This window comes from Diabrotica undecimpunctata, chromosome 9 (assembly GCF_040954645.1).
Source record: "Diabrotica undecimpunctata isolate CICGRU chromosome 9, icDiaUnde3, whole genome shotgun sequence".
In the NCBI taxonomy this organism is placed as follows: Eukaryota; Metazoa; Arthropoda; class Insecta; order Coleoptera; family Chrysomelidae; genus Diabrotica; species Diabrotica undecimpunctata.
In genome coordinates, this window is record NC_092811.1 from 104808938 (window position 1) to 104834349 (window position 25412).

Here is a 25412-nt window from a genome sequence, read left to right on the forward strand (position 1 = left end):
AAAATTGTTAAAAAGAAAAAGAAACAATTGTTAAAAATTTGAAGAAGCTTCTTGTATTATCAAATAACAAAACAAAATAATTTGTTCAATTTATATTTAGAGAACAATTTACGGAGTGAAAATCAAAACTTCAAAATAAACATATTTTCAACTAAAATTGTGCTTAATTCCCATCAAATATAGTGAATATTGTGTTGTGGAAAAGACCAGATGGGAGATACACAAAGAGTTGTAACACCATTGATGATAATGATTGAAATGGTTGACAGTTATTGCACTAATTGTTGGGATTATCAGATCTCCAGAGCAGGTCGTTTTTTAATTCAAGTGGCCAGCAAAATCCCACTGTTATTGCTCAGAACCGCCTATGTGACTTCTAGAAGCTACATGTGTTTTAGTCGAAACCATCACCAAAGACTTCGCACTTGAGATTTGCTTAGAAAAGGCAATTAAAGTTCATGGCAATATAAACTCGATCGTCTAAATTGATGGTTGGAGCATCATAATTGGATAATGGAAGATTGGCAAAATCCTTGAAACCAGAATTGGCTTGTGATCAACCGAGTTCTAAAAGGGTGTGAAAGGAAAATAAAGGCTAACAGTTACTCGATTTGTACTCAAATTCAAAGAAAGAAATATAATATTTGGGATGAGAATATAATGGAAAAAAAGATTTGCTTTATTTTCTGCAAGACCAACTTTAACAGACTAACGTCATGTGTATTCAGTGCTATTCATTGTAGCTCTTTGAAAATATGTTTTATTTATGCACCTTTATATACCTGCATAATTGCCTTTTTAAAATTGGAAGATATGCCTGAAGTAGGCAGGATATGTAGCCCAGACCCAGAAATCGAACATAATAAAAAATATTTTAACAGCGCAGCCGGTGGGAATAAGAAGACAAAGATGATGTGAAGATCAATGTTCATCATCGTCATCACTGGCGCGACAACCCTTTTTGGGCCTTGGCCTGTTCCAGGATTCTTCTCCATTCTGATCTGTTTCGTGCTTTTTTTCTCCAGTTTTTTATTTTTAAGGTTGTTATATAATTTTCTATTTGTTCTAAGTATCTTAGCTTCGGTCTTCCTCTTGTTCTTTTTCCTACTGGCATCTGTTTGAATATTTTGTTTGGTATTTCGCCTTCTTACTATTCCTTATTATTCTTTCTACATGTCCCATCCAACGCAGCCGTCCTACTTTAATCAATGTTATAACATCCGGATCCTGGTATATTTTGTATAGTTCAGAGTTGTATCTTCTTCGCCACATTTCGTTTTCTTTTGTGCTCTTATATATGTTTCGCAAGATTTTTCTTTCGAAGGTGGCTAACAACGTTTCCTTTTTTTTTAGAGTTAAGTGAGTGTCCAGGTTTCTGAGCCGCATGTGAGTACCGGTCTTATTAAGGTTTTATATATTTGGCATTTTGTTTTTCTTGCGACGTTATCTAATCTTAGTTGCCTAATTAAGCCATGGTAACATTTATTTGCAATAAATATTCGCCTCTTCACTTCCTCCGCAACATCATTATCAGACGTGACTAGGGATCCCAAGTATATAAAGTTTTTTACCCCCTCAATATTGTATTCTCCTATTGTTATATTTTGTGGTTGCCTTATTTCTGCGTTTTTACTTACCTGCATATATTTTGTTTTGGTCTGATTGATTTTAAGACCACTATTTTCTGCAGCTCGTTCTATTTGGTTTTATGCTTCTATCATTTATCTTCTTGATCTTGCGATTATGTCAACATCATCTGCAAATGCTAGTATTTGTACGCTTTTATTAATGATTTTTAGTAATGATCTTAAACAAGATGCATGATAGAGCGTCTCACTGGCGTAGTCCCTTTTTCACTTCTATTGTTTCCGTTAATTCATTTTGTATCCGGATTCTAATTTCTACTTCTAGAGATTCTTTTGTCAGTTCGAAGAAGATCAATGTTACCAACTGGAAAATCCAAGCAAGGGACAGATAAGAAAGGCGCAAAAAGCTTGAGGAGATCAATACCCTTTAAGGGCTGTAGCACTGTGATGATGATGATGAGCTTTATCTGTTTTAAAATGGCCCTCTTGCTTATCGAACCTTAATCCTATAGATCAATTTATGGGATATGAATAAAAAATCTTCTGGTAATACATAACAATTAATTCAAGCACCTTTTCATGAATAAGAAAATTTATCACAAAAAAAAATTACTAGCTTAATTGAAAACATGTCTATTTAAGCTAGAGGTGGAAAAACATTTACATAAAAATTGAACTTCTCAAAAATTGTTATTTTTAGAGAATTAATTTTTAAAATAAAATATTTTTTAAACATACTACAATGACTTTGGTTGCAATAAATAATTATTTTTCAAAAATACTGAGTAATGGTATATAAGTTTGATGACGTTGATTTAGTTTTAATTATTTTAGAACGATTAACTGTTTTGTTTTTCAAACTCACAGGCAGCATCAATTAAAATTTTTCCTTAAGGAATTATCGTCACTACCATATGCTCAATGCCGATAAAAACCCTCATCTGCATTTGCTACAAGCAAACTATTTGTCGATATGTCTTCTAAGACCTGGTAATGTATTCAGTGATGACAATACAAAAAAACTGGGATCAGATAACACTGGATCAATTGTTAATATATTGAAAAAGATCTATAATAGTCATTTTCAACGCTACTATTTAATATGTTATAAAAATTAATTGGATATTATAAATAAAACAATATTTTGTAACTGTAAAAATATATACAGATTTTTAAGATGGTATGCATTCGTTCATATTTTTATTATCTAATTCTAGCAAAACAGGCAGTTCAATATTCGATGAAGGGAAAAACATTTTTTTTTTTCAATTACATGTATACGAGTAAATAAAAATTTTTAACGGGTTTCAACATAATAAGCGGTGTATTATTCATAATTTTTATAAATATAGAAAGCCAGCAAGTCCCATTTTTCATTCATTTTTATCATTCTTTTATGTTTAGACATAACATATTAAGAATATAAGACTCCGAAATATGACCAAATAATTTTAATGACGTACCTAAAATATCTAAATTATTCATATTATAATTCTTTTTCATATTTTACATTGATCGCCTTAGTTCTATTTATTCCTTCCAGTATTCTCATTATTTTTTCGTTAGATCTTAGTTTTTGGTAGCGACTGGATACTTCTTTGCGACCAGTAGGGGTTAGATCTACTTTAGGAATAGTAATCCTTGGTAATCCTACTTACGCAGGCTCATAGATTATCCCAGCTTACGCATTTTTTGAGTAAATCACGTCTAAATCTAAGGAATTCCCATCATCATCTTTTCCCCGCTCCATACAACTCAAATTGCCAACACGCCCTAGTCAGGCGTAGGATTTTAAGTTATTTTCCATGAAAGACAAAACTGAACGATCCTTAGTGTCCAGTGGTTCCAAAACCTCCAACTAAGGTAGCGGTTGGAGTAACGTTGGAGCAGAGGGTGCCAAAAATCCCCAAAAAAGTTCAGGCTAGCAAAAAGAGCGACATGCATATTACTTCATACAATGTGAAACTTTTTATATCGAATCAGAAAATGATGGAACTGGAGGAAGAGCTAAAAACAATAAAATGTAATATCATCGGTCTCAGTGAAATAAGACGAAGAAAAGCCCACATTAGTCTTAAATCAGGATACCTATTTTATTTTAGAGGGGAAGAAGACACTTCAAATGGTCAAGTAGGATTTAATTAACCTACATAGAAAACCCACATTAAATATAGTTAAAATTAACAGAATGAGCCCAAGGGTTGTATACCTCATACTCAAATTAAATGCAAGATATAACCTTAAGCAAACCAGACATATGCTCTAACATTTACCCAATTGAATGAAAAAATTGAAAATTTTTATAAGGACCTACAAACAGCATTACATGGTACATAAACATATTACAAAACAAGATGACGTAGAAGTATCAACGGACAAGTAATGTGAATAAAGTGAACAAAGATTAATTGGAGCAAAGGAGAAGATCGTAAAGATGACGGGAAGTAAGAAGGGATGGAATGGGGTATACAATTACATCCGAGCAGTTATTAAGAAAAAAGAAGAAGATAAGAAACACCAGCCAGACCAACGACAGAGATAAAAGAAGGGAGTGCTCCGAAGCACGGCCATCCTACTTTCGGAGTATGGTAGAGATAGTGCAAGCACTCCTGACCACGGCGCAGTAGACGAAATTTGGTTTAGTCCCCACTTTCATGCGAAACGCATTGTACTATGCACTGTATAATTCCACTTACAATAGAACCTTACTGCCTTTACGTGAATTTGACTCCGCCTTCGCGCAGCTCAATGGTCAGGAGTGTTTGAATCTGCTATACGTGCGACAGTCAACTGCGCACAAGTAGGATAGTGTGATTTAGTTGGTAGACAGAATAACAGGAAGCCATCTGTTTACAGAACCTCCTTCTAGGAATGTACTCATCTGCACTGACTCCAACATATGCCAGTCAGAAATTTCCGTAGAAATTTCCACCCTCAGATGAGAAAAAAAGGTTGATATTTACATATGAATTATTTTTTTGTGGCTGAATGGATGAAGCAATCCAAAGCTATTAAAAAAATGTTTAGATTTCTGTGATCCATACAAACTTATCTAATATTTTCACCTTTAAGTTTATTTATAGAATTTTCTCTGTCAGTTTATCATTGTAGTTTAATTGTAGATTTTTTTTTATTGTTTATTTATTAAAATGATTATACATAACATCATTAAAACAGCTTTTGGTATCCAGGCTTACACTTCTACGCCCTTACTATGTTGTATCTGGTCAAAAGCTTCTGAAAAATTAGAGACAAATATATACACTTATTCGCAAAGCTATAAAAATTGTTACTGTGTCCTACTATATATTACATTCTGATCTTCTAATATTCAATAATTTTATTTATAGCTTCAACCCGAAAAACTTTCGGTTACAAACTTTACCACTTAGAATCACGTTTCCTCGAATATCCCCGTTTTCATTATACTTATATAATTATAAGCCCTTTCTGAAAATTGTCAACAGATGCTTTGACACATATATGGAACATTGGTTCACGGACACGGGAACTTACACCCCATCTGCCAAAATTTGACCCTCATCAAATATTGAACGTAGCGAAAGGAAGGGTGGAAATTAAACCAAATAATAAACAAAGGTATTATTAGGCCGGTAGTCCTTATATAGGGTAGTATAATATTAGGATAATCAAACGAGAAAATTCCGAGCAAACTTTTATTTATGAAATAATAAAGAATCTATGTTATTTTTTTCAATAGGCTTTGTATATATCTTAAAACAAAACATGTTGCGACATGTATAAAAACAATGTCTTAAACATTATTTCTTTTTAATTTTAACCCTTAAATGCATAATGTTACCGCTAAGCAACATTTATATTGTAATCAATATAAAACCCGTATGATGTTGTCGAAAGGCATCGATGCGCTCTATGTATTCAGTTCGATAATTGTGACGTTTTTATTTCGTTAGCAATGTTTCATGTGTTTAGATTATAACCTAACCTTACTTACCGCCTTGTTGATTGTTGATGAAGTTTGTGAATTTATTTAGAATAATCATAGCATAATGTTTGAGTGCAAAATACACTAAATAGAAAGTAAGATGTAATCTTTCGATTCTCATTTTTTCCAGACATTGTATTTTCCGTTTGTCAATTATATCGAAATTATTTGTTTTGTTGATTTTTGGCAACACGATGCATTTAACACCTTTTTATACACATACGTTCTTTTAGAATGAGTCGTCTATTGTCACAAAAGAATTAAAAGGATATTGGGAAAATTTCACTGGCCTGGAAAGTGATGCCGATGCTGATTTATCAGATACAGATAGTATTGCAGACCCTCATTTTGTCCTGATGATTAAGAAACAGACGTTTTGAATTAAAATGGCGTAAAAGAGGAAACAGTGGCAACTGAGACATTCGAAGTGCCTTTGCCTTTCACTTCCAATTCAGAATCAAATCACGTGAAGAAGGTGACGAAAAAAGTTTCCAGACCAATGATTAATGAAAAACAATTAAAGTTTCATGGTAATACAAATCTGAATAAAGAGTTTTAACAATAAAATACCTTAACGCTGCTTCACTTATTTCTTTACTAAAGAGATGTTCACATACATAACTGGTGGGACAATCCTTTACGTAGTTCAAAGTGTTTCAAATAGAAAAGATTCTTTCAATTCCGTGGATATCAAACAGTTCATTGGAATAATTTTTTACACATCATTAGTTCACATGCCTAACGTTCGATGCTACTGAAGTGATAATTTTCCCTTTGAGCTTTTAAAAAGCATTATGTTTTTAAATAGATTTGAAAAAATCTGTCAGTTTTTTCATTTTAGCAATAATGACAATTTCGTCTGATTTTCTCGACCAGGACATGACACACAGACTGCACAAAATACGACAGATAATTGGTGAACTTAACAAAAAAATTTGCAGTGTTTCTCTTGAACAACATCTTTGTGTAGATAAACAGATTGTGTTCAAGGAAGAATTGGAATTGGAATCAAGATTGGATTCCGTTTCTGGTTTTTCTTGTAACTTTGATATATATTCAGATTAAGAGAATTCTCAAGTTAGCCACGTTGATGAACTTGATCAAGTTGCATCTTACAATGTTATCATCCGCCCGTCAGGAATCATACCAGAAAATAAGAATTTTTATTTATATTATGATAATTATTATTCAAATGAGCAACTGATGTTATACCAAATAAAAAGAGGTATTTACTGCTTGGGAACCGTTCAAAGAAAACGCATATCGGATTGTAGGTTACCCACGGTAAAGGAATTGAAAAATGTGCCCCGTGGTGTAAGCGCTGAATATATTACTACGGTAGATAATGTGGATATATCGTCAGTAATATGAAAAGATAATAAGTACGTCACCATGCTCTCTACTTTCGCGGGCATAGATCCTGTGGATCTAGTGAAACGCTTTTATCATTTGCTTGACATTACAATTGCAAATTCATGGATATTATACAAGCGAGTCCTTTCATTTAGAAACGAAGAGATCAAAGTCTTCTAGTCTTCTTCTATATTCTTTCACCCATCTATTTATTTTTCCTTATTGTTAAGAGCTCACCCCATTATGATTTCTGCATTGGCTTGTGGTTGCCTTGAATTCTTTTCCGTTGATATTAACTTTCTTATAGAATGTTCTGATTTCTGTTTCTCTGTTAAGGCTTTCTATATATTTAAGTTTCTTATATAAGTGGTTTAATTTTTTTCTTTTATGTATCCTCTTTTCTTCTCTTTCCACTTTGTCTGGCAATTCTCTACAGTTGTTCTAGTTTATCGCGTTTATCGCGTAAGCATCTTTCTGTAGGCTTCATTTTTTTCTTTTGGTGCATTCTGACATTCATTGTCGACCTAATATTTTTTACGGGAACCATTCTCTGCTTCTATTTCATCTTTTGCTGCTGCATCAATATCTTTCTATCTATAAGCAATTGCTGCATCAATTATGATCCAGTAGGAATCTATATTGTATGTATACTTATATATACTCAAATATGTACTCAAACATATGAATTAAAATTATCTTGATATGAATAGCAATGGCTAAAAGGTAACAAATGAATAAAGCCAAAAAAATGCTAGATAGAGCCTCACAATAAACTAATCTAAAGACATATTTCCCAAATCAACTTATTTCACGGCAATATGAAAAACGTGGAAGCATTGGAAATGTGAATATTCATGATATTTTCTGAAAATATGATGGATTGATTGCAAAATAAACGCACAACTTCTCGAACAACTAGGAAAACAATGTGAAGCTTTAAGTTCCATAAAAATCACGAAGTTGGAATACTTGGGGCATATCATGAGAGGTGAAAAACACGAACTATCAAGGAATATAATGCAGAGCAAAAGGCGTAAAATCTCGTGGCTATGCAATCTCCGTGAATGGTTTGAATGCTGTTCAATCGAATTATTCAGGCGTGTAAGAAACAAAATTATCATTACCAGAATGCTTTCCAATCTTCGATAGGAGCGAAACTTAAAAAAGAAGAACGTTAACTGATCTGTTTCGAGCTGCTGTGAATATAATAAGATGGAACAATGTCGTCACCAATATCACTAAAAGATAAGCACCTTTAGAAGAAGAAGAAAATAATATTGCAGTTTGCTTTATGATAAAAAACGGAACACACTTTTTAGTTTTAGTTAACTCAATTGATTGACCAGAATAAATTAATTTACTTATGATATACACTCAGCCTTCAAAAAAAACCTTTTTATATTTATGTAAGTCACTTTGGTAGAATAAAGTTACACATTTACTATTACCAAGCAGGATTACTGGCCTAAAAACATAGTATAATAACGATATATATTTAATTTACCCTAAGCTATCGTCAACGTTAAACTTAAACGAGTCAACTAATATGGCTGCTGCTGTATTTTGTGGGCCGAGAGCCTCGTGTGGCCTTGTGGCTTCCAACCGTCTCCATTTTCAGTATGCGGAGCCACAGCTGCCAAAGGTGGTGGCGACGAACCTGGTTGGGAGGAGGGTGCTGCGCTGACGATGCTCAGTGCATGCATAATACAGGTTTTCGGAGCTGTCTGGGCATCCATCAAGTCGTCCAATTCTTTGTCGTTGGAGTCGGGAGTGCCTGTAAGACCGTCGCGGCCGTTTACTATGAATTCGACATCATGATCAGCGTCGTTATCTAGATCTGCGTCGCCGTTTTCTTCTTCGCCATCTACGACTGTTTCAGATTTAGCTTCCTGAAATTAAAAACAAGCGTTTACAACCAAAATATATAAATATTTAATTATAAGGAAAACATGAAACCATTTTGAAAACATGTAAGACAATTTGTAAAAAAGAAATCTTGCAATCAGTCAATATTATCATATTGTGTAGATATACATAATATGCGTGACTGAATCTTGTTTATAAGTTACTTCGATATTTTTTTTTATATTGTTATATATAAGATACCTCCAGTACATTTTATCTTGAGTTTATATAGATCCACAAGAAAACAACGTTCATAATTAAGTCTTTAATTAAGTGTTTCCTATCTTTAAAAATTAAATAAAAAGGTGTGTATATGTAAGATGACATCGACATTTTTTATTGAATTATTATTGAATCTATTATTATCTGAAAGAGGACGAATGACAAGGTGGACATTTGAGTATCGTTAAAATCGCCGCCGTGGCTTCACTGGTTAAGGGCATCCGATGGCTACATTCAATTTTTCATTACTTTGGCGCATAAATCAGGCTAAATTTGACCGATGCCATAATAGATATTGTCATTGAGTGCCGCGATTTGCTTAAACCTGTGACTTAAGATAACCATACAAGAAAAAGTCTAATAGAGTCAAATCGCCACAAAAACCACAATCTCGGTAGCTAATTCACATCCCCTCCGCGTGAGATGACCATGGCTTTGGGAAAAGCACCATCTTGTTAAAGCCACATGTATTGTTGTTCATATCGTACATTTCAGGCCAAAAGAAGGTGGTAATCATCTACTTATAGCGCCTACTGTTGACGGTAATGGCCAACGTCGTTATTAACGAAATATAGACCAAGGACGCCGACAACTCCAAATACAAACCAAAAAGTACTGGATTAGTATCGTCCTATATTCGACCATTCTGTTTGTTGACGTACCTATCCATTCAAAAATAGGCCTCATCGCTGTAAATGAGTTTTAAATGAAAGTTTGGGTCAGTTTCCAATTGCTTCAAAGCTTATACAGCAAATACATGTCATTTAGCTTCAGTTCCTAGATCAGTTGAATTTTTTACGGGTAAATGCCTAAGTTATAAAGCAAAATACGCCAAGTTATGGTCTGTGGAAAACCTAGTTCTTGTGAGCACTGTTACTATGCAATCGAATGTCTTGGATTCTCCCGCACACTCTTACCGATAGCTGTTTTTTGTCAAATCTTGGTTGTTGGTGATGTACATGCATTGGTTGGTTGATCACTGAACCAGTGGACTTGTCGTCTAGGTAGGACGATTATGGTGACCGTAAAATGGGCGAAGCGCGCAGAACACCCATTTTAATAAATCAATTTTATGATTTGTATATGTTGTTGTTCTGTTTTTTAATCGACAGTAATTTGGCTAAACAAACTGGATAAATGAAAGCCAATTGGCAGATGTAGCTTCGAAAATATGGCCGCTACCAACGGTCAAAGTTCGGAGGTCTCTTCTAGAAGACCGTATATAAACATTAAAAGAAATTACTATTTAAATGGGAATAAGCCACAATTAAAAGTTAAAGTACGTTTATTGACGTTTCAATTTCCACTTCGGAAATCGTTTTCAAAATACAAACATTAGTAAATTTACTAATATCCAAAGTAAAAGCTTCTTTTGCGGTTACATCTGCAACCTGATTTCCTACAAGTCCTATATGTAGAAGTACCCAGACAATAGTGACAATTACTTCGTTTTCCGTAAGTTTATTATATATGTCATTTACTAAATTCTCCAGAGGGTGATCTGAAAATATATTTTTTAGCTGCTTGCATTGATGAAAGGGAGTCTGTGCAAATCGTTACATTATGGTCAGTGGGTTCCATCTTACGAAAAGCCTTGACGATACCACATAAGTCTCCAGTGTATACACTACAAATTGCAGGAAGTACAGGTAAAAACAGGACTACCCACCGGCATACCATTTTTATAGGCACCTGTATAGATAATTTTATGAAACCGATTTTGATAAAGTATGTCTAGGAACAATTGTTTAATTATAACTTTAGGAGTATTATGTTTATTAAAAGAGGAATGTAAGGTATTGGCATTCGGAAGTTGCTTGTGCCATGGAGGATGTGTAGATACATGAGAGGGGGAAGTTGCAGAAATATCGAAACCATCTAGGAGAGAATTTAGTATATGAGAGAGAGGTTGGACAGCTCTAGTGGTATGATAAACAAGATTATTTGGTTAAATAACTAAACATTTTTTGGATCAGTTGACAAGCTAGCTGCATATGATAAAAGATATTGTCTCCTTAACAAGAGTGGTGGTTCGTTAGCTTCACAGTACATGCTTTGAGCTTGGCTAGAGCTGAAGGTACCTAAGGAGATCCTAAGATCCATATTATGGACGAAGTCTAGAGCTTTTAGATGTGACTTGGAGGCAGTTCTACAGACAAAACTAGCATAGTCTATTTTGGAGCAAATAATGGAACTGTAAACTAAAAACAATATCTGTTCGTCAGCTCTCTATTGAAAATATGCTAGACTGTTTAAGATATTAATATTTTTTAAGCAGTTGCCTTTCGTTTCCTATATGTGTGTATTCTAAGTAAGTTTAGTCTGAATCTGAAAAAGAAAGTCCTATATGTCTGACCACCTTTCTTTATTATCAATGGCTGTTTGCATTAGTCGATAGGTTATTTCTATATTGCTTCCTCTGCAAAATAGTACAAGGTCATTAGCATATATTGCGGATTTTACAGGGAGATGAATGCTTTTAACTACATCATTAAATACCAAACTGAACGAAGTTGTGCTCATCACAGAATTTTGTGGTACTCTATTAGATTAAATGCGAGTTAATGATAGATTCTTGAATTAATCGTGCGAAATTGTTGGGTTTACGTTAGATAAAATCAGCCTCTCGGATGAAGTTATGAGTCGTCTCGCAGGAGCAATGGCTCCTTTTATTTTGGTGTATCCATACTTATTTGTGAATTCATCTACTATGTGCTTGCTAGATAGATAGATAATACTATTTGTTAGATAAACAACAGCAGATAATGTTTTTGGTTGAACTATGGTGCCTACTGGAATAAAGTAATCTTGTAGAGAAGTACTGTCTAATGCACAAAAAACTATAGCTTGGTCCTTGGAGGGAAAGTGGTATTGTGAGGTGATACATGCGTAGCTTTGTAAAGTATTTTGTTGTAAATATTTTTGTTGTGATATGGGATGATTTCTATTGTTACTACTGTTTTCTTCCTCCATTTTAAGAGTTTGTATATTTCTATATTATAGAAATTGGGCCTTTTGCAATCATGCAGCAAGCCAAGTTATAAATTCAAAAATATTCTACTGTTATGGTGATATTTTAAATGGATATATAAAATTAATGTTTATCAGTTAACAGACCTTTGTTTTATCACAAACCAATTAACAATTAGAGCGCCTTCATGAGAAGCAGGTTGTAAACAGACTAGAGGAAGAAATAAATAAAAAACTAAAGAATCGAGTCAAACAGGATATAGATGGAGAATGGCAGACCATACAGACAGCCATGTCGGATGTCAAGCAGCAGAAAAGTGTACAGGAAAAAAACACATAAAAGACGGCAAGACTGGTTCTATGAAGAATATAGGAATGTTTTGGCAAGAAAAAACAGGGCAAAACTACAAAGGGATAAAGAAATACCCAAAATGCGATCGAAAACTATGTGGCAAGAAGAAGGAAAGTGAAAAGAATTTGCAGAAAAAAAAGAGAACAGCTAGAAAAGTAATTAAAAAACATAAAAGAAGCCTACATAATTAAAGAGGTAAAGAATTTCTACCAAGAAGTTAAGAAATTTAGAGAAATTACAAAGAATATTCCACAGTATTGCAGAAACAAGGAAGCCTTACTTCTAGGTGACACAACAGAAAAATTAAACAGATGGGCGGAATATTTCGAAGATCTATTAAATACAGACCAACAAGAGGAACTTAAGGGACATGAGAATTGGCAAGACGATGAAGAAGGGACGTGCGCGGAACCAACTCTGAATGAAGTCAAAGAAATTATAAGAGACCTAAAAAATAACAAAAGTGCAGGAGAAAGTGGTATCCCAGCTGAGAATTTTAAGGAAGGTGGAGAAAGATTGAGGGAAAGGATATATCACTTGACACTAATAATTTGGCAAAAGGAAGAAATGTCGAAACAATGAAATAGTGCTCTTATTTGTCCTATCTATAAAAAAGGAGACAAAATGACTTGCAAAAATTATTAGGAAAAGATTACTAAAATATGACAAAAAAGTAATTGGAGAATACCAGGAAGGTTTTAGACCAGGAAGAACAACTACTGATCAAAAAGTATGTTAAAATTAATACAAAATAATAGATATGAACAAAACTTAGGATTACATATGCTATTTATCGATTTTAAACAAGCATATGACTCCCTAAATCGAACGATGCTATATGAAGCCATAAGAACATTATGAATACCAGAAAAGCTTGCAAGACTAATGAGAATGACGCTTAGAAATACGATGAATAGGGTAGCAATGGAAGGAAGCTTTTCAAGAGTGTTCACAGTGAATAGAGGTTTAAAACAAATGGATTCGTTATCAACGAATTTATTTAACCTAGTATTAGAACAAATCGTAAGAAGATCAAATATAAGCACACACAGGACTATTTTCCATAGCAGGGAACAGTGCATAGCGTACGTGGATGATGTGGTGATACTAGCGAGAACAAAAAAAAACATTTAGAAAAAGTTTTCCAGAAATTTGAAGAAGAAGCGAAAAGATACGGATTAATAATAAACTAAACAAAAACGCAATATATGGAAATCAGAGAAGCCATAGCAAATAACAACAAATATATCAAAACGAAAGGAGCAGAGACTGTCTATAGTTTTGGAAAAGTTTCAGAATTTGAATACTTCGGAGTAACCATAAAGAACACGGGAAAAGAAGAAAAAGAAATAGATAAAAGATTAATGAAGGGAAGCAGAGCGATAGGGTCACTAGATTTATTACTAAAAGCAAAAAATGTGCCAAGAACAGCTAAACTGCGAGTCTACCAGACAGTAATCAGACCCACAGTGATTTATGTCAGTAAAACGTGGATTATTAACCAGCAGGAAGAAAAGAACGTAGAGATCTGGGAAAGGAAGGTGCTCAGAAAAATCTTCGGAGGAATAAAGACGGCAGAGAATATTTGCAGAAGACAAACGAATAAAGAAATAATGAGGATGTATGGAAAACCAGCAATTACGGCAAAAATACAAGCCCAAGGAGCTAGATGGCTTGGTTACATTATACGAATGTCAGAGAATCGAAATAATAAAACAATACTGAAGGAGGGAGAAATGGGGAAAAAAAGAAGAGGACGTCCAAAGAAGAAGTGGTTGGAAACAGTAAAGCAAGATTCGTCAGAAATAGGCGTGATAAATTGGAGAGAGAAAGCAAGGGACCGAAAAAGGGAAATAACCAAGTTTTTATATATTTTATATATATATATATATATATATATATATATATATATATATATATATATCTATATATATTGCTGTATATGTGGATAGTTTAGATGAAAGTTGGCTACAATCTCGATCAACGATTCACGATCTTTCTTTATAATTAATAATTATAAAATTTATTTACAATTTAAGTCTTTTTACTTTTCTACTTTCTAATTCTTACTTTTGTACTTTTTAATATGAGTTCAACTATTTTTTTTTGTTAGTACCTTAATTTCATAATATAAGCATCTCATTTCTCGGTATAATTTTGTAAAACTTGTAGATTATGTTAAAATATTAAGGATATTTCGTACTCTTATGTATATTATTAGATTAACAAAAATATTGCCGAAACTCAAAACCCTTTTTGTTTACTTTTAAGGTCCAAATTTTTCTACGTTTGTTAGAGAAAATTTAAATGCATTTCTGATTTAAAAGCTACGTGTGTCCATTTCATTAGTGTTGGCTAAATTTTTTATTGATATTAACACTGCACAAGCTACTAACAAAATACACTGTAATAAATAATTATTTAACAATCTCCTCTTCAATTTAATGAGCTTGTACAATGCATACCTCTTTAAGCTCCTCGTTTGGAAAAATCACTAAATGAGATCCTCAGGGGGTAAAACCTCAAGATATGAGGATAATTGTCGCTAAAACGTGACGTAGAGAATGTAGAGAAGAGTCCCAAGAGTCTTTCTTTTGAAGTTTGTTCTTCTGATGATAATTGTTTCATTATATTTAAAGGAGTGAATGTTTTTAGTTTTTAGAAAGTCGAGATTTTTAAAAAATAAAAAATATAATGGGTATTTTGAACAAATCCTACTACTAGTAATAAAACTTTTACCTTACAACCGAGCTCATTAAAAAGCTGGTGAAAAGCACACTTTCCAAAATAAAACAAAACCTTTTATGACCAATAGGACACAAAATAGCATCTTTCATACAAGTCATACAACTTGAAAACGAAAAAAACACTATTTAAAATTTTACAAAAAAATGACTTTTTTTACAGTTGTTTAGAATAATAATGAACTTGAAATTTTTTTACATGTACTTTTTACATTACTCTTTCCTAAATCTACGGTCTTGAAAGGTTCTTCTTTGTCAATGGACAACTTGTATTGAAACTGTTTAGATTTTTTATACCGTAACCAACGAAACTGTCTTTAGTTTATCTTGTTATTCTGAGTATCAGTTTTGCTGTTTATCTTTTATCAATATGTCATCAAAATTAAAAAACGCAGAATGCTGCATTTCTGTAACTAAAAATTGCTGTTTTCTCCCAACTTGCCGAATTAGTTGAGCCCGATCATGTGGATATTCTATTTGACCACACAATTTTTTCTTTTTTTTTCTATCAAACTATGATCCGTATCGCACTCCATATTGGTATTAAAAACTTATGGTCATAATTTTTAAATTTGCAGAGCATTGTACAATACTTAAACAACCTGCTGTTATAAAACTGTTTTTATTCTGGCCAGGACAGCAGTCTAAATAATACATCATTAGGTGTTCGACTTTAGGATCTAAATCTTTTGTTAGTTATTGCTATAGGTAGGAACTTATTTTATTTCCGCCCTGTTTTGCTAAAGATTCATACCATAAACAGCAGTTAGCTTGTGAGTTGTCACAGTTGTGAACTGTAAAATTAAAAATCCACAATTGCCTCTTGTAAAACGACTCTCCCCTTTGGAGTTCTGGTGTTGGCAGGCATTGCTGAAGATCAAAATGGTGTTCGTTTATGTCTTCTTTTAGTCGTATTATTTCGTCTTCGGGTATAAATAAAATGTGATCTCTTACCGTTATTTTTTAACAGCTAATACCTTCTTCCGATTTTCATTCTTCAAATATCTGTATAAGAGTTTTTGGTGATTTTATCACAGTTTTTCACATTAGATTGGTCTACACCAGTTAAAAAAAAAAACTGAAAAAATCTTATACAGGTATTTAAAGTTCTAAAAGGTATACTAGTGGTAGCTGATGATAATTATGTGAAGACGTACTGCCAATTTTGCATTCTTTTCTTATTAAACAATCATAAAGGCTAAGAAAAAGAGCTTTTCCGTAAAAAAAACGTTTGTTATATGTTTTAGAGAAAAATGGTTCGAATACAAGTTATAAGTTCATAAAAGTTCTTTTATATTGAGAGTTTCAAAATTAAAATACATACAGAATTGACCGAGATAATTTCAAGAATCCCTTATTTTTGTAGTGATTTATAATTTTTTTTTTATTTAGCATTACGTGTCTCGACAGCGTAAGTCACTGACACTGGTACAATTACATTACATTACAAGAATATACTGTAACATTACAATCAATAAAGAAATACATTAAATACATTCAATATTGGTACAATTATTAATTATCAAATTATAAACTAAGTTTCTTCTTTTAAATTTCCTGGTAAAGCTTGGTTTCATAGAAGAAATTGATAAGGTTTTGGAATTGATCTGGCGAAATGAGAATATTTTTTAGGTTTCGACTCAAAAGATTCTTTTTTCTTTCGTTGTTAAAGTGGGGACAGTCTACGAGAATATGTTTAAAAGATATGATATTACCACAGTGTGTACATATAAAGGATCTTGGGAAGTCATTAAATGTTTATGAATTAGTCTTGTATGGCCGATTCTAAGTCGGCGAATTAAGATTTTGTTTTTTCGTGTCATGAAAGGAAACTCAAGCTTTTTAACGCTGGGATGGATGTCACGAAGCTTGGAAGAGATTTTATTCCAGTGATCCTGCCAAGACATTTGGATGATATTTTTAAAATACGACTGTAAATCTGTATATAGTTGTATGTTTTCAGTCTCAATATTAGAAGACGAGGCTTGTTTTGTAAAGGGGTCGGCTAGTTCGTTACATTGGATTCCTACATGAGAAGGAATCCAGATCATGGTTATGGATACTCCCATTGAGATTAGGCTGTCGAAAGAGTTTTGAATTGTTTGAACCAAAGGATGTACAGTGTACATACTTTTGAGAGAATAGATAGACGCTAAAGAGTCTGTACATATTGCTACCTTTTTATATTCTGGAGATAGTAAGTTTGTAGCTTGGAGAATAGAGAATAATTCAGCAGTATGTATGCAGCAGAAGAGCGGGAGATTACAAGATATGATTAAATCTGTGTTTGAAGTTACAGAACATCCAACAGCTATAGGACTCTTAGAAGCAACTGTGTATAAAATTTGGTCAAATCTGTTGTTAACAATTAATTCTTTAAATTCTTTAGAAATTGTGGATTTGTCTGGTACTTATCATAATGAGTTAACGAGAGATTAAAATCTGCTATCAATTTATTCCAGGGAGGTTTAGGTGATATTAATATTTTAGTTGTGGCTAAAAGATCGATATTATTCAGATGTGGTGAGAGATACTGTGGCATAGATTGAAGTTTAATAGGAGAAGAAGAGTTTAAAAGTTCATTACTTAATAATTTATAAGCTGGGTTTTCGGTATTAGCTGAGATTCGAGACGAATACTTTAAAAGGAGTTGCCGGCGACGTCGCCAGAGGGAAGTTCATTAGCTTCTCTGTATAAACTCTCTGCGGGGCTCGACCTGAAGGCTCCCAGGCATATTCGGAGTGCAGTGTTGTGTACAGAATTAAGAAGTTTTAAATCTCATGGGCTAGCTGACATAAATGAAACTGCATTAGTCTATTTTAGAACGAATAAGACATCTATAAATCTGAAGCAAGGAGTCTTCACCCCAATGATGATAAGACATACCTAGTTTTTAATAAGTTTTTGTCATGCACTTAGTTCTGAGATCTTTTACATGGCATTTCCAAGCAAGTTTACTGTCGAATGTGAGTCCTAAGATCCGCATACTTCTTACTGCAGGTAGACAAGTACCATTTCTGGTAATTTTAGGTAAATTTAGGTTTAAAATAAATTTTAATAATATAGTTTTCTGCAGAATGACATATAATATAACTATTAAAAATTGTGGCAGTTAATGAGCTATTAAAGGTTGCTAAATTTCTGTTAAAACAACTGTACTTGCCAAAACAGTCACTCTAGAAGTATTTTGTAAATCACAATCGATTCTTTGATGGTTCGTTTTTAAGGTACATTAAGAAATCTCAAGATTTTATTAAATTTGTTATTAATTTGTTTGACAACAGTTTAAAAATACATACACTTGTATAAACGCTCAATGAAAAGCTGGTAAAAAGACACTTTTCAAAAAAACCGTAACCTTCTTTGTACAATAGGAAACCAGACGTCATTTTTTTTTCTTAAAACCATATTTCCATTTTTTTATTAACATTGAGGCTGAAACTTGAACAAATTGTAAAATAATATCTAAATTTTAGGATCCAACTGATAGATAGCATATACAGTAAATAAGTAAAAAGTTATAATCCGTTACTTAAAAGTAGCTGGGAGAACTGTGCGCTGCAATATCTCAACTTGTTTCTTGTTATTGGTCAAAGAAGGTTCTGTTTTTTTTGTAAAGTGTGCCTTTTCCTTGAGCCTACTTGAGCATAATATCTGTTTGAGCAAGCACAGTTGTTTAAATAATCGATCTCTGGGAAAAACAAATTGAATAGCCTATAAACTATTTAGTGATTCTATTTAAAATTTGGAATACTTTAATAATTCATTAACTGCGACAATTTTAAGTAGTTGTATTACATATGTTGATGCAAAAAACAAAGTTATTAACATTTATAAATTACTACAAAAATATGTTTTTTATAATTATTTCGGTCAATTGTTTAAGTATTCTATTTTGGGAACTCTCAAAATAAAGAACTTTTTATGATATATAACCTTAATTTTAAACATTTTTCTCTAGAACATATAATAAAATTTTTACAGCCAAAAAACTATGTTTTTCACTTTTTAAGATTGTTAAAAAAAATCACCTGTACGTCTTTACGAATTTTTCATAACCTTTACATATCTATATACGATTTTTTAAGGTTGTTCTCCTCATTGACTTGGGTAATTTATTATTAAAACCTAGTGCATACGTCGCGTCGTGTTATAATATTGTGTAGTGTTATATTCAACTTTATGTTTATGACATTCTGGGATTGTTGGATAGCTCAAAATTGACGAAATGCTTCTGAAGATGCTCTAGTGAGCGAAAGTACTGGGGCAAGATTTAATTAATAACAATGTGCTCAATATCTGCCTTTATTTTATCAAAGTTTAAATAATATTATATATATAAATAATTATATATACATATATATATATATATATATATATATATATATATATATAATTATTTACGATAATAACTATGCGTTATTATCGTATAATAGTTTTAACATATGTATACAGTATGGTGGAAATGAAAGGAATAAATTCGTTATTTCGTAAACCGGAGACTTTAAGGAAAAATCCTGAAACCCGTCGATTTTTATTTTTAAATAAGCTATTCGTAAGAATACATTTTTATTTTTGACGTCATCTATGTGAGCGTGGTGAAGTCATTGCTAAAATTTTTGAATAGAAAGGGGGGTATTGTAATACATCATTTGAAAGGTCTTTTAAATACCTATTCAGCTATATCAATATGTCTAAGTAATTAAAGTTTGTAATTGTTTAAAAAAATAATTAAATTTTTATTATTATAATAAATATTTATTAAGTATTATTCAATAAATACAACGAAACCTAAATTAAGTGCTCAAATTGTTTACCTTCAGCTAAAATACAATGAGAAAGGCGTGCCGCTAACTCTTCTCTAACATTCTCTAAAACTTCCGGAGTTATTTGAACAACCTCATTACGTATTCTTTCTTTCAGTTCATTAATATTTTGTGGTCTATTTTGATACACCTTACTTTTTAAATATTCCCATAAAAAGAAATCAAGAGGAGTCAAATCAGGTGACCTAGGCTACCATTCTATTGTTCCTCTTCGACCTATCCACCGATTTGGAAAGACGTTGTTTAAGTAGTTGCGCACCAAGACAGCATAGTGTGGAGGCGCACCATCTTGCTGTAGCCATAAATCATTTCTGTTTGGAAACAACCGGTTCAATTCTGGAAGCAAGAAATTTTGAAGAAATTCTAAATATCGAGGACCTGTTAAGTTTTCTTCGAAAAAGTATGGTCCAATACACCTATTATCTATTATTCCCACCCAAACATTAATTTTCTCTGGGTATTGAGTACGGTACTCTTGCATCAGGTGTGGATTTTCCGTAGCCCAGTACCGATAAGTTTGACAATTGACATGACCGTTTAGTAGAAATGTAGCTTCATCAGAGAAAATAATCTTTTTTAAAAACATCGGATCTCTGTTATTTCGTTCCATTATAATGTCACAAAATTCAATTCGTCTATTAAAATCATCTTCCATAATTTCTTGTACTAAACTTACTTTGTAGGGATGCCACTTTTCCTTCTTTAGCTGTTTAAGAACTGTTGAATGGTCTATGTCATTATTAGACTTCGGCAAATATGCAAATAAACATGTAGAAAATATGCGCATAAATATGCACGTGTTTACCCGAAAATATGCAAATATTTTACAAAATATGCATACAAATAAATAAAAAAATCGTAAAACAGTAACAATTTTATTTAAAAAAAAAAAAGTGTACATAACTAAATATTTCCTACTATTCATTAAGATTTACATTTATTTTAAGTAACTACATCATTTTTAAGTATGAATAAACTTATTTAGAATTATGGTAACAATAAATGACCAAGTGGTGTTCAAAATTTTCTAACAAAAACTTGTGGCTTCTGTCTGAGTACATATATTTATATATGGAAAAACTTCGTTCAACATCAACTGATGCAACGGGAGCATTTTTCAAACTAACCAAAACATTTGGTTCTAAATTAATTGTTTCCGAAATATTTCCAGCTAGAACACTGACTACTTCAGAAAGAATATGGTAACCTTTATTTTTTTCCATAGTAGCTTCAAATTTTTTTAAAATATCTTTTCCAATCTTACCTCTAACGTTCCGACAACATGACGCAAATTCTTTTATTAATGCTGTACTTTCGAACAATGACAGTTTTGGTGATTCTAACTGAGTAATTGTTTTTTGAACAAAACTAAAATTTGATTTTATAAATGAAAGTTCTTGTTGAAGCAAGTTACTCTGAAAAGTTTGTTTAGAATCCAAAAGAGATTGGGAACTTTCATCTGTTAACGTATCAATTATGTTCTTTATTTTAACAAAATGATCTGCATAAAAATTAGCTGCTTCTAACCATGTTCCCCATCGCGTTAAAATAGGTTGTGGTGGAAGAGGAATGTTAGGTAGCATTTCTTTATAAAGTTGAATTCTTATAGGAGATTTAAGAAATACTTTTTTGACACTGGATATCATGGTATTTACAAGAGGAAACTTTTTTCGTATTTCCTCTGCAACTCTGTTTAATCCATGCGCTACACAAGTAACATGTATGAAATCTGGGAAAAATATTTTTAAATTTTGTCCTGCTTTCACCATATAAGGAGCAGCATCCGATAAAATAAGCAGTAATTTATTAGAAGGAATAGTTGTCGGAAGAAAAAAAGTTGCTAATGTTTCTTGTATAAAACGCGAAATTGTTAAAGCATTTGTTTTCTCAAGTTGCTGGCATGAAATAAGATGAGATTTTGGTAAGGTATCTTCTTTAAGAACACCAATCAATAAATGAGCAATATACTTTCCTGAGGAATCAGTGGTTTCGTCTACAGATATGTAAAAATAATTATCTGCAATTTCTTCCTTAATATTAATTAACACCGACGAGTATAGCCCGTTCACATTATTTCTTCTTAGAGACCGATCACTTGGAACATTAAGTTTGCAATATTTTTTTAGAAACGAACTAAAATTTACATTTGCTAATTTTGAAAGCGGTATGTTTGCAGACACTAATGCGCGACACAAGTCTTCATTAAAAGTTTCTTGCTCATCTAATTTTTTTGAAGTAGATTGGAAACATTTAGCCATTGAAGTTTGATGTTTTCCTTCAATTTTTCCTTTTTTTGCAATGTGTGAAGCAGTTCTCACATGTTGGTCTATCTGAAATTTCTTCTCACATGCTATCTATAAATAAAAATAAAAACCTTTATTTTAACCTAACCTTTAAAATATAAAAATATACAAGGTGTTTTTGGTTAATCAAATAACTGGTTTGGAAAAAAAAACACTCGCTAAGTGTTTTAAATGCAGTATTAATCCACAAATTAGTTTTTGTTACTAACCATTAGTACATCATATAACTTATTTTAAAATTCAACAAAAGTTTTTTTTTTGTTAATTCAATTACAATAAAATAATTGTGATTTAGAATAGCTGACTTCATAAAAAAAAGTAAAGGTGAAAAATTTTTCTAAATACACACCATTGTATTGTACCATGGACAATTTTTTCTCACTAAAGGAAGCTATTTTTCATTTAAAAACAACCTACGAGTACTAAATTTCAAGTAAATACGTTTATTGGTTTTAAAGTTATTGTTGTTATTAACTAAAAGAATTTAATTTTTTTTAATTTTAACACCCTGTATCTCGAAAAGTAAATAAGTTTGACCCCTCATTAACTATATCGTTTTGTTCAATTTTTCGAGAAGTATCTACAGTCAAACGTTGTAAGTGTCATTTGGAAACACCCTGTATATATGAAATATTAGATATTTAATAGAAAATATTAGATACTTACAATTTTGCCACAGACTGAACAGTAGATTTTTCCCATATCCATAGACAGCTCTTTATAAGGTTTAATCCAAGTTGAAGCACTGGTTGTTTTAGGCATTATAAAATCACAATCTTCCTTTTTGTTACGCACAACGAGTGTTTACGCTTTGAATATCAAAACAAAAATGATTTACAAATCTGAGCATCAAATTAGAAATGTTTAGGTACCTAATTCAATAAACTGGGAGATTTTGGAAAATCCCTAAATTAGGAACAAAACTATTAGCCGTTTACCTGCTGTTAAGATACAATAAATTGTAGATAGATTTGGGGATTAGATCATAAAATGCAAATCAGCGAACCCTTAGCGATTATCCAATAACTGAATGCCTCAGTGACCGAGACTTTCTAAGAATGTTGAGGGCTACTTAAATTGATCTTCTTTGAAATTGTAAATGTTTTGTACCTGTAGAGATTACGTACTACTTAGATCATTTCTTGATTAAAATGACTACAAAATTTTATACAAGAATTGAAATAAATTGGTATGTTTAAAAATTTTCAAATACAGTATAAAAATTTGAACTTTTATGCACTTTATGCAAACTTTTATACAAATATGACAAAATATGAAATATTTGCATAAAATATGCACAATATGCAAAATATGCAATATGCATATTTGCCGAAGTCTAGTCATTATCTTATGCTACTTGCCGTGAACTGTTATAAGGATTATCTTGAAAAGCTAACACAACGTCTACTTGTTGGTTTTCAGATATTGGTTTTTTACTACCTTTAGGAAGGTCTTTAACATGACCCGTTTCTCTAAATTTTTTCTCAATTTTGCTTACAGTGGATTGTGAAATTGGTTCTCGACGGGGGTATTTATTATTAAATAACGCACATACTTCTTTCTGCGTACGTGTTTTATCTCCATAACCAATCATTATGAGAATTTCAATTCTTTGCGTTTCAGTTAGCTTCATGTTCAAAGATACAAAGACTTTTTGAATACGTTTACTACAATAATACTATTAATCACTTGACAGAAAGATAATTAAGTTTGAATTTCCAACTATCAATGTTCATATTGATAAGGTAATTAGTTTTTTTAAAAAGGTAAAAAGTAGATAAAAAAAAATATTTCATTACCAGTGATGGCCTTTATAAAATTTATTTTTGGGTGTCAATAATACATCATATCAATACTTAATAAATATTTATTGTAATAATAAATATTTAATAATTTTTTTTAAACAATTACAAACATCAAATACTCAGACATATTGATATGGCTAAATAGGTATTTAAAAGACCTTTCAAATGATGTATTACAATGCCCCCCTTTCTATTTAAAAATTTTAGCCATAACGTCATCACGCTCACATAGATGACGTCAAAAATAAAAATGTATTCTTACGAATAGCTTATTTAAAAATAAAAATTGACGGGTTTCAGGATTTTTCCTTAAAGTCTCCGGTTTACGAAATAACGAATTTATTCCTTTCATTTCCACCATACTGTATAAGCCCTAAGAGTGATATTGGATGTTTTAAATTTTGTTATTCCATTTTTACTACTAAACTTGAGTCGAAATTTATTTTTTAATGCGTAAAAGCCAGTACGTACGCTTAACCCTTGCTCTGCAAACTTTTAATCTTGCAATAGTGAAACATAAGCCGAATAAAAAATATACGTCTGTCTGTATCTTTATACAACCATCCATCTGAGTAAATATTTTTATCTAGAACTAATCTGTAAATATGACTAGTGGAAGGGCTTTCATGCTGCTTTTCTAAAAGTTATAGATAAGCTCGATGTATAGCTTTGAAAGCGTCCAATGCAATGTTTAGCCTACGTTTCAAAGAAAACTCATTTGTGCTTTCTCTCTGTACGGCTGCGATCCAGGACTGGGGTGCTTATGTAATTGTAAATTCATGTGAACTTTTCTACGTTTTGTAGAAAAAACGTTTCTGAAATCTATATTTACAGTTTTTCCAAAAGACATTTTGTAGAATTAAAAAAAATATTACAAAGTTAAATGTTTTATTTAAATATTGTGTATGACAAATCAAAATTTAAGGACAAAAAAACATGTATTTTGTATACATACTGTTATTGTTATTAAAAGTAACACTTTATCCAACAAAATGGTTGATTTTGTCTCTCTTTTCTAGTAGTTTTTATAATGGTTTCTCAGTGTTAATAGAAGCTCGAACGATGCTTTTTCCTTCAAAAACTAAATAATCTTTAATGAATTTGTGTTAAATAATCCTATTCTTCTGTATTTATCTCCAATACTTTCAAATAACGTGCTCTAGAGTTCCGTAGGATACAGGAGTTTGAGAATATTTGTATAGAAGTTTCATCATTCATATGGAAGTTTGTATCTTTCAGAATCTTCATTCTGTCAGATTCACTACTTTTAATGTTTTCAGGTGCTTCCTAAGTAGACAATGGAATGTAAATATTTAAAATACTTAGTTGTTTTTGATTTAAATTAAGGCAGTCTTTAAGTCTCATATAGTCACTAGGAT

The 25412-nt window shown here is 31.9% G+C and overlaps 1 protein-coding gene across 1 annotated transcript in view; it reads right to left on the minus strand.

Annotated features, from left to right (window-relative positions):
* Positions 1–4638: 4638 nt before the first annotated feature.
* LOC140450374 (uncharacterized) overlaps positions 4639–25412 on the minus strand; it is a 1628978-nt gene continuing 1608204 nt past the window's right edge. The window contains exon 10 of the mRNA XM_072543970.1: positions 4639–8795. Within this exon, the coding sequence (XP_072400071.1) occupies positions 8448–8795 (348 nt within the window). The 3' untranslated portion in view covers positions 4639–8447. The remainder of the gene's footprint in view (positions 8796–25412) is intronic.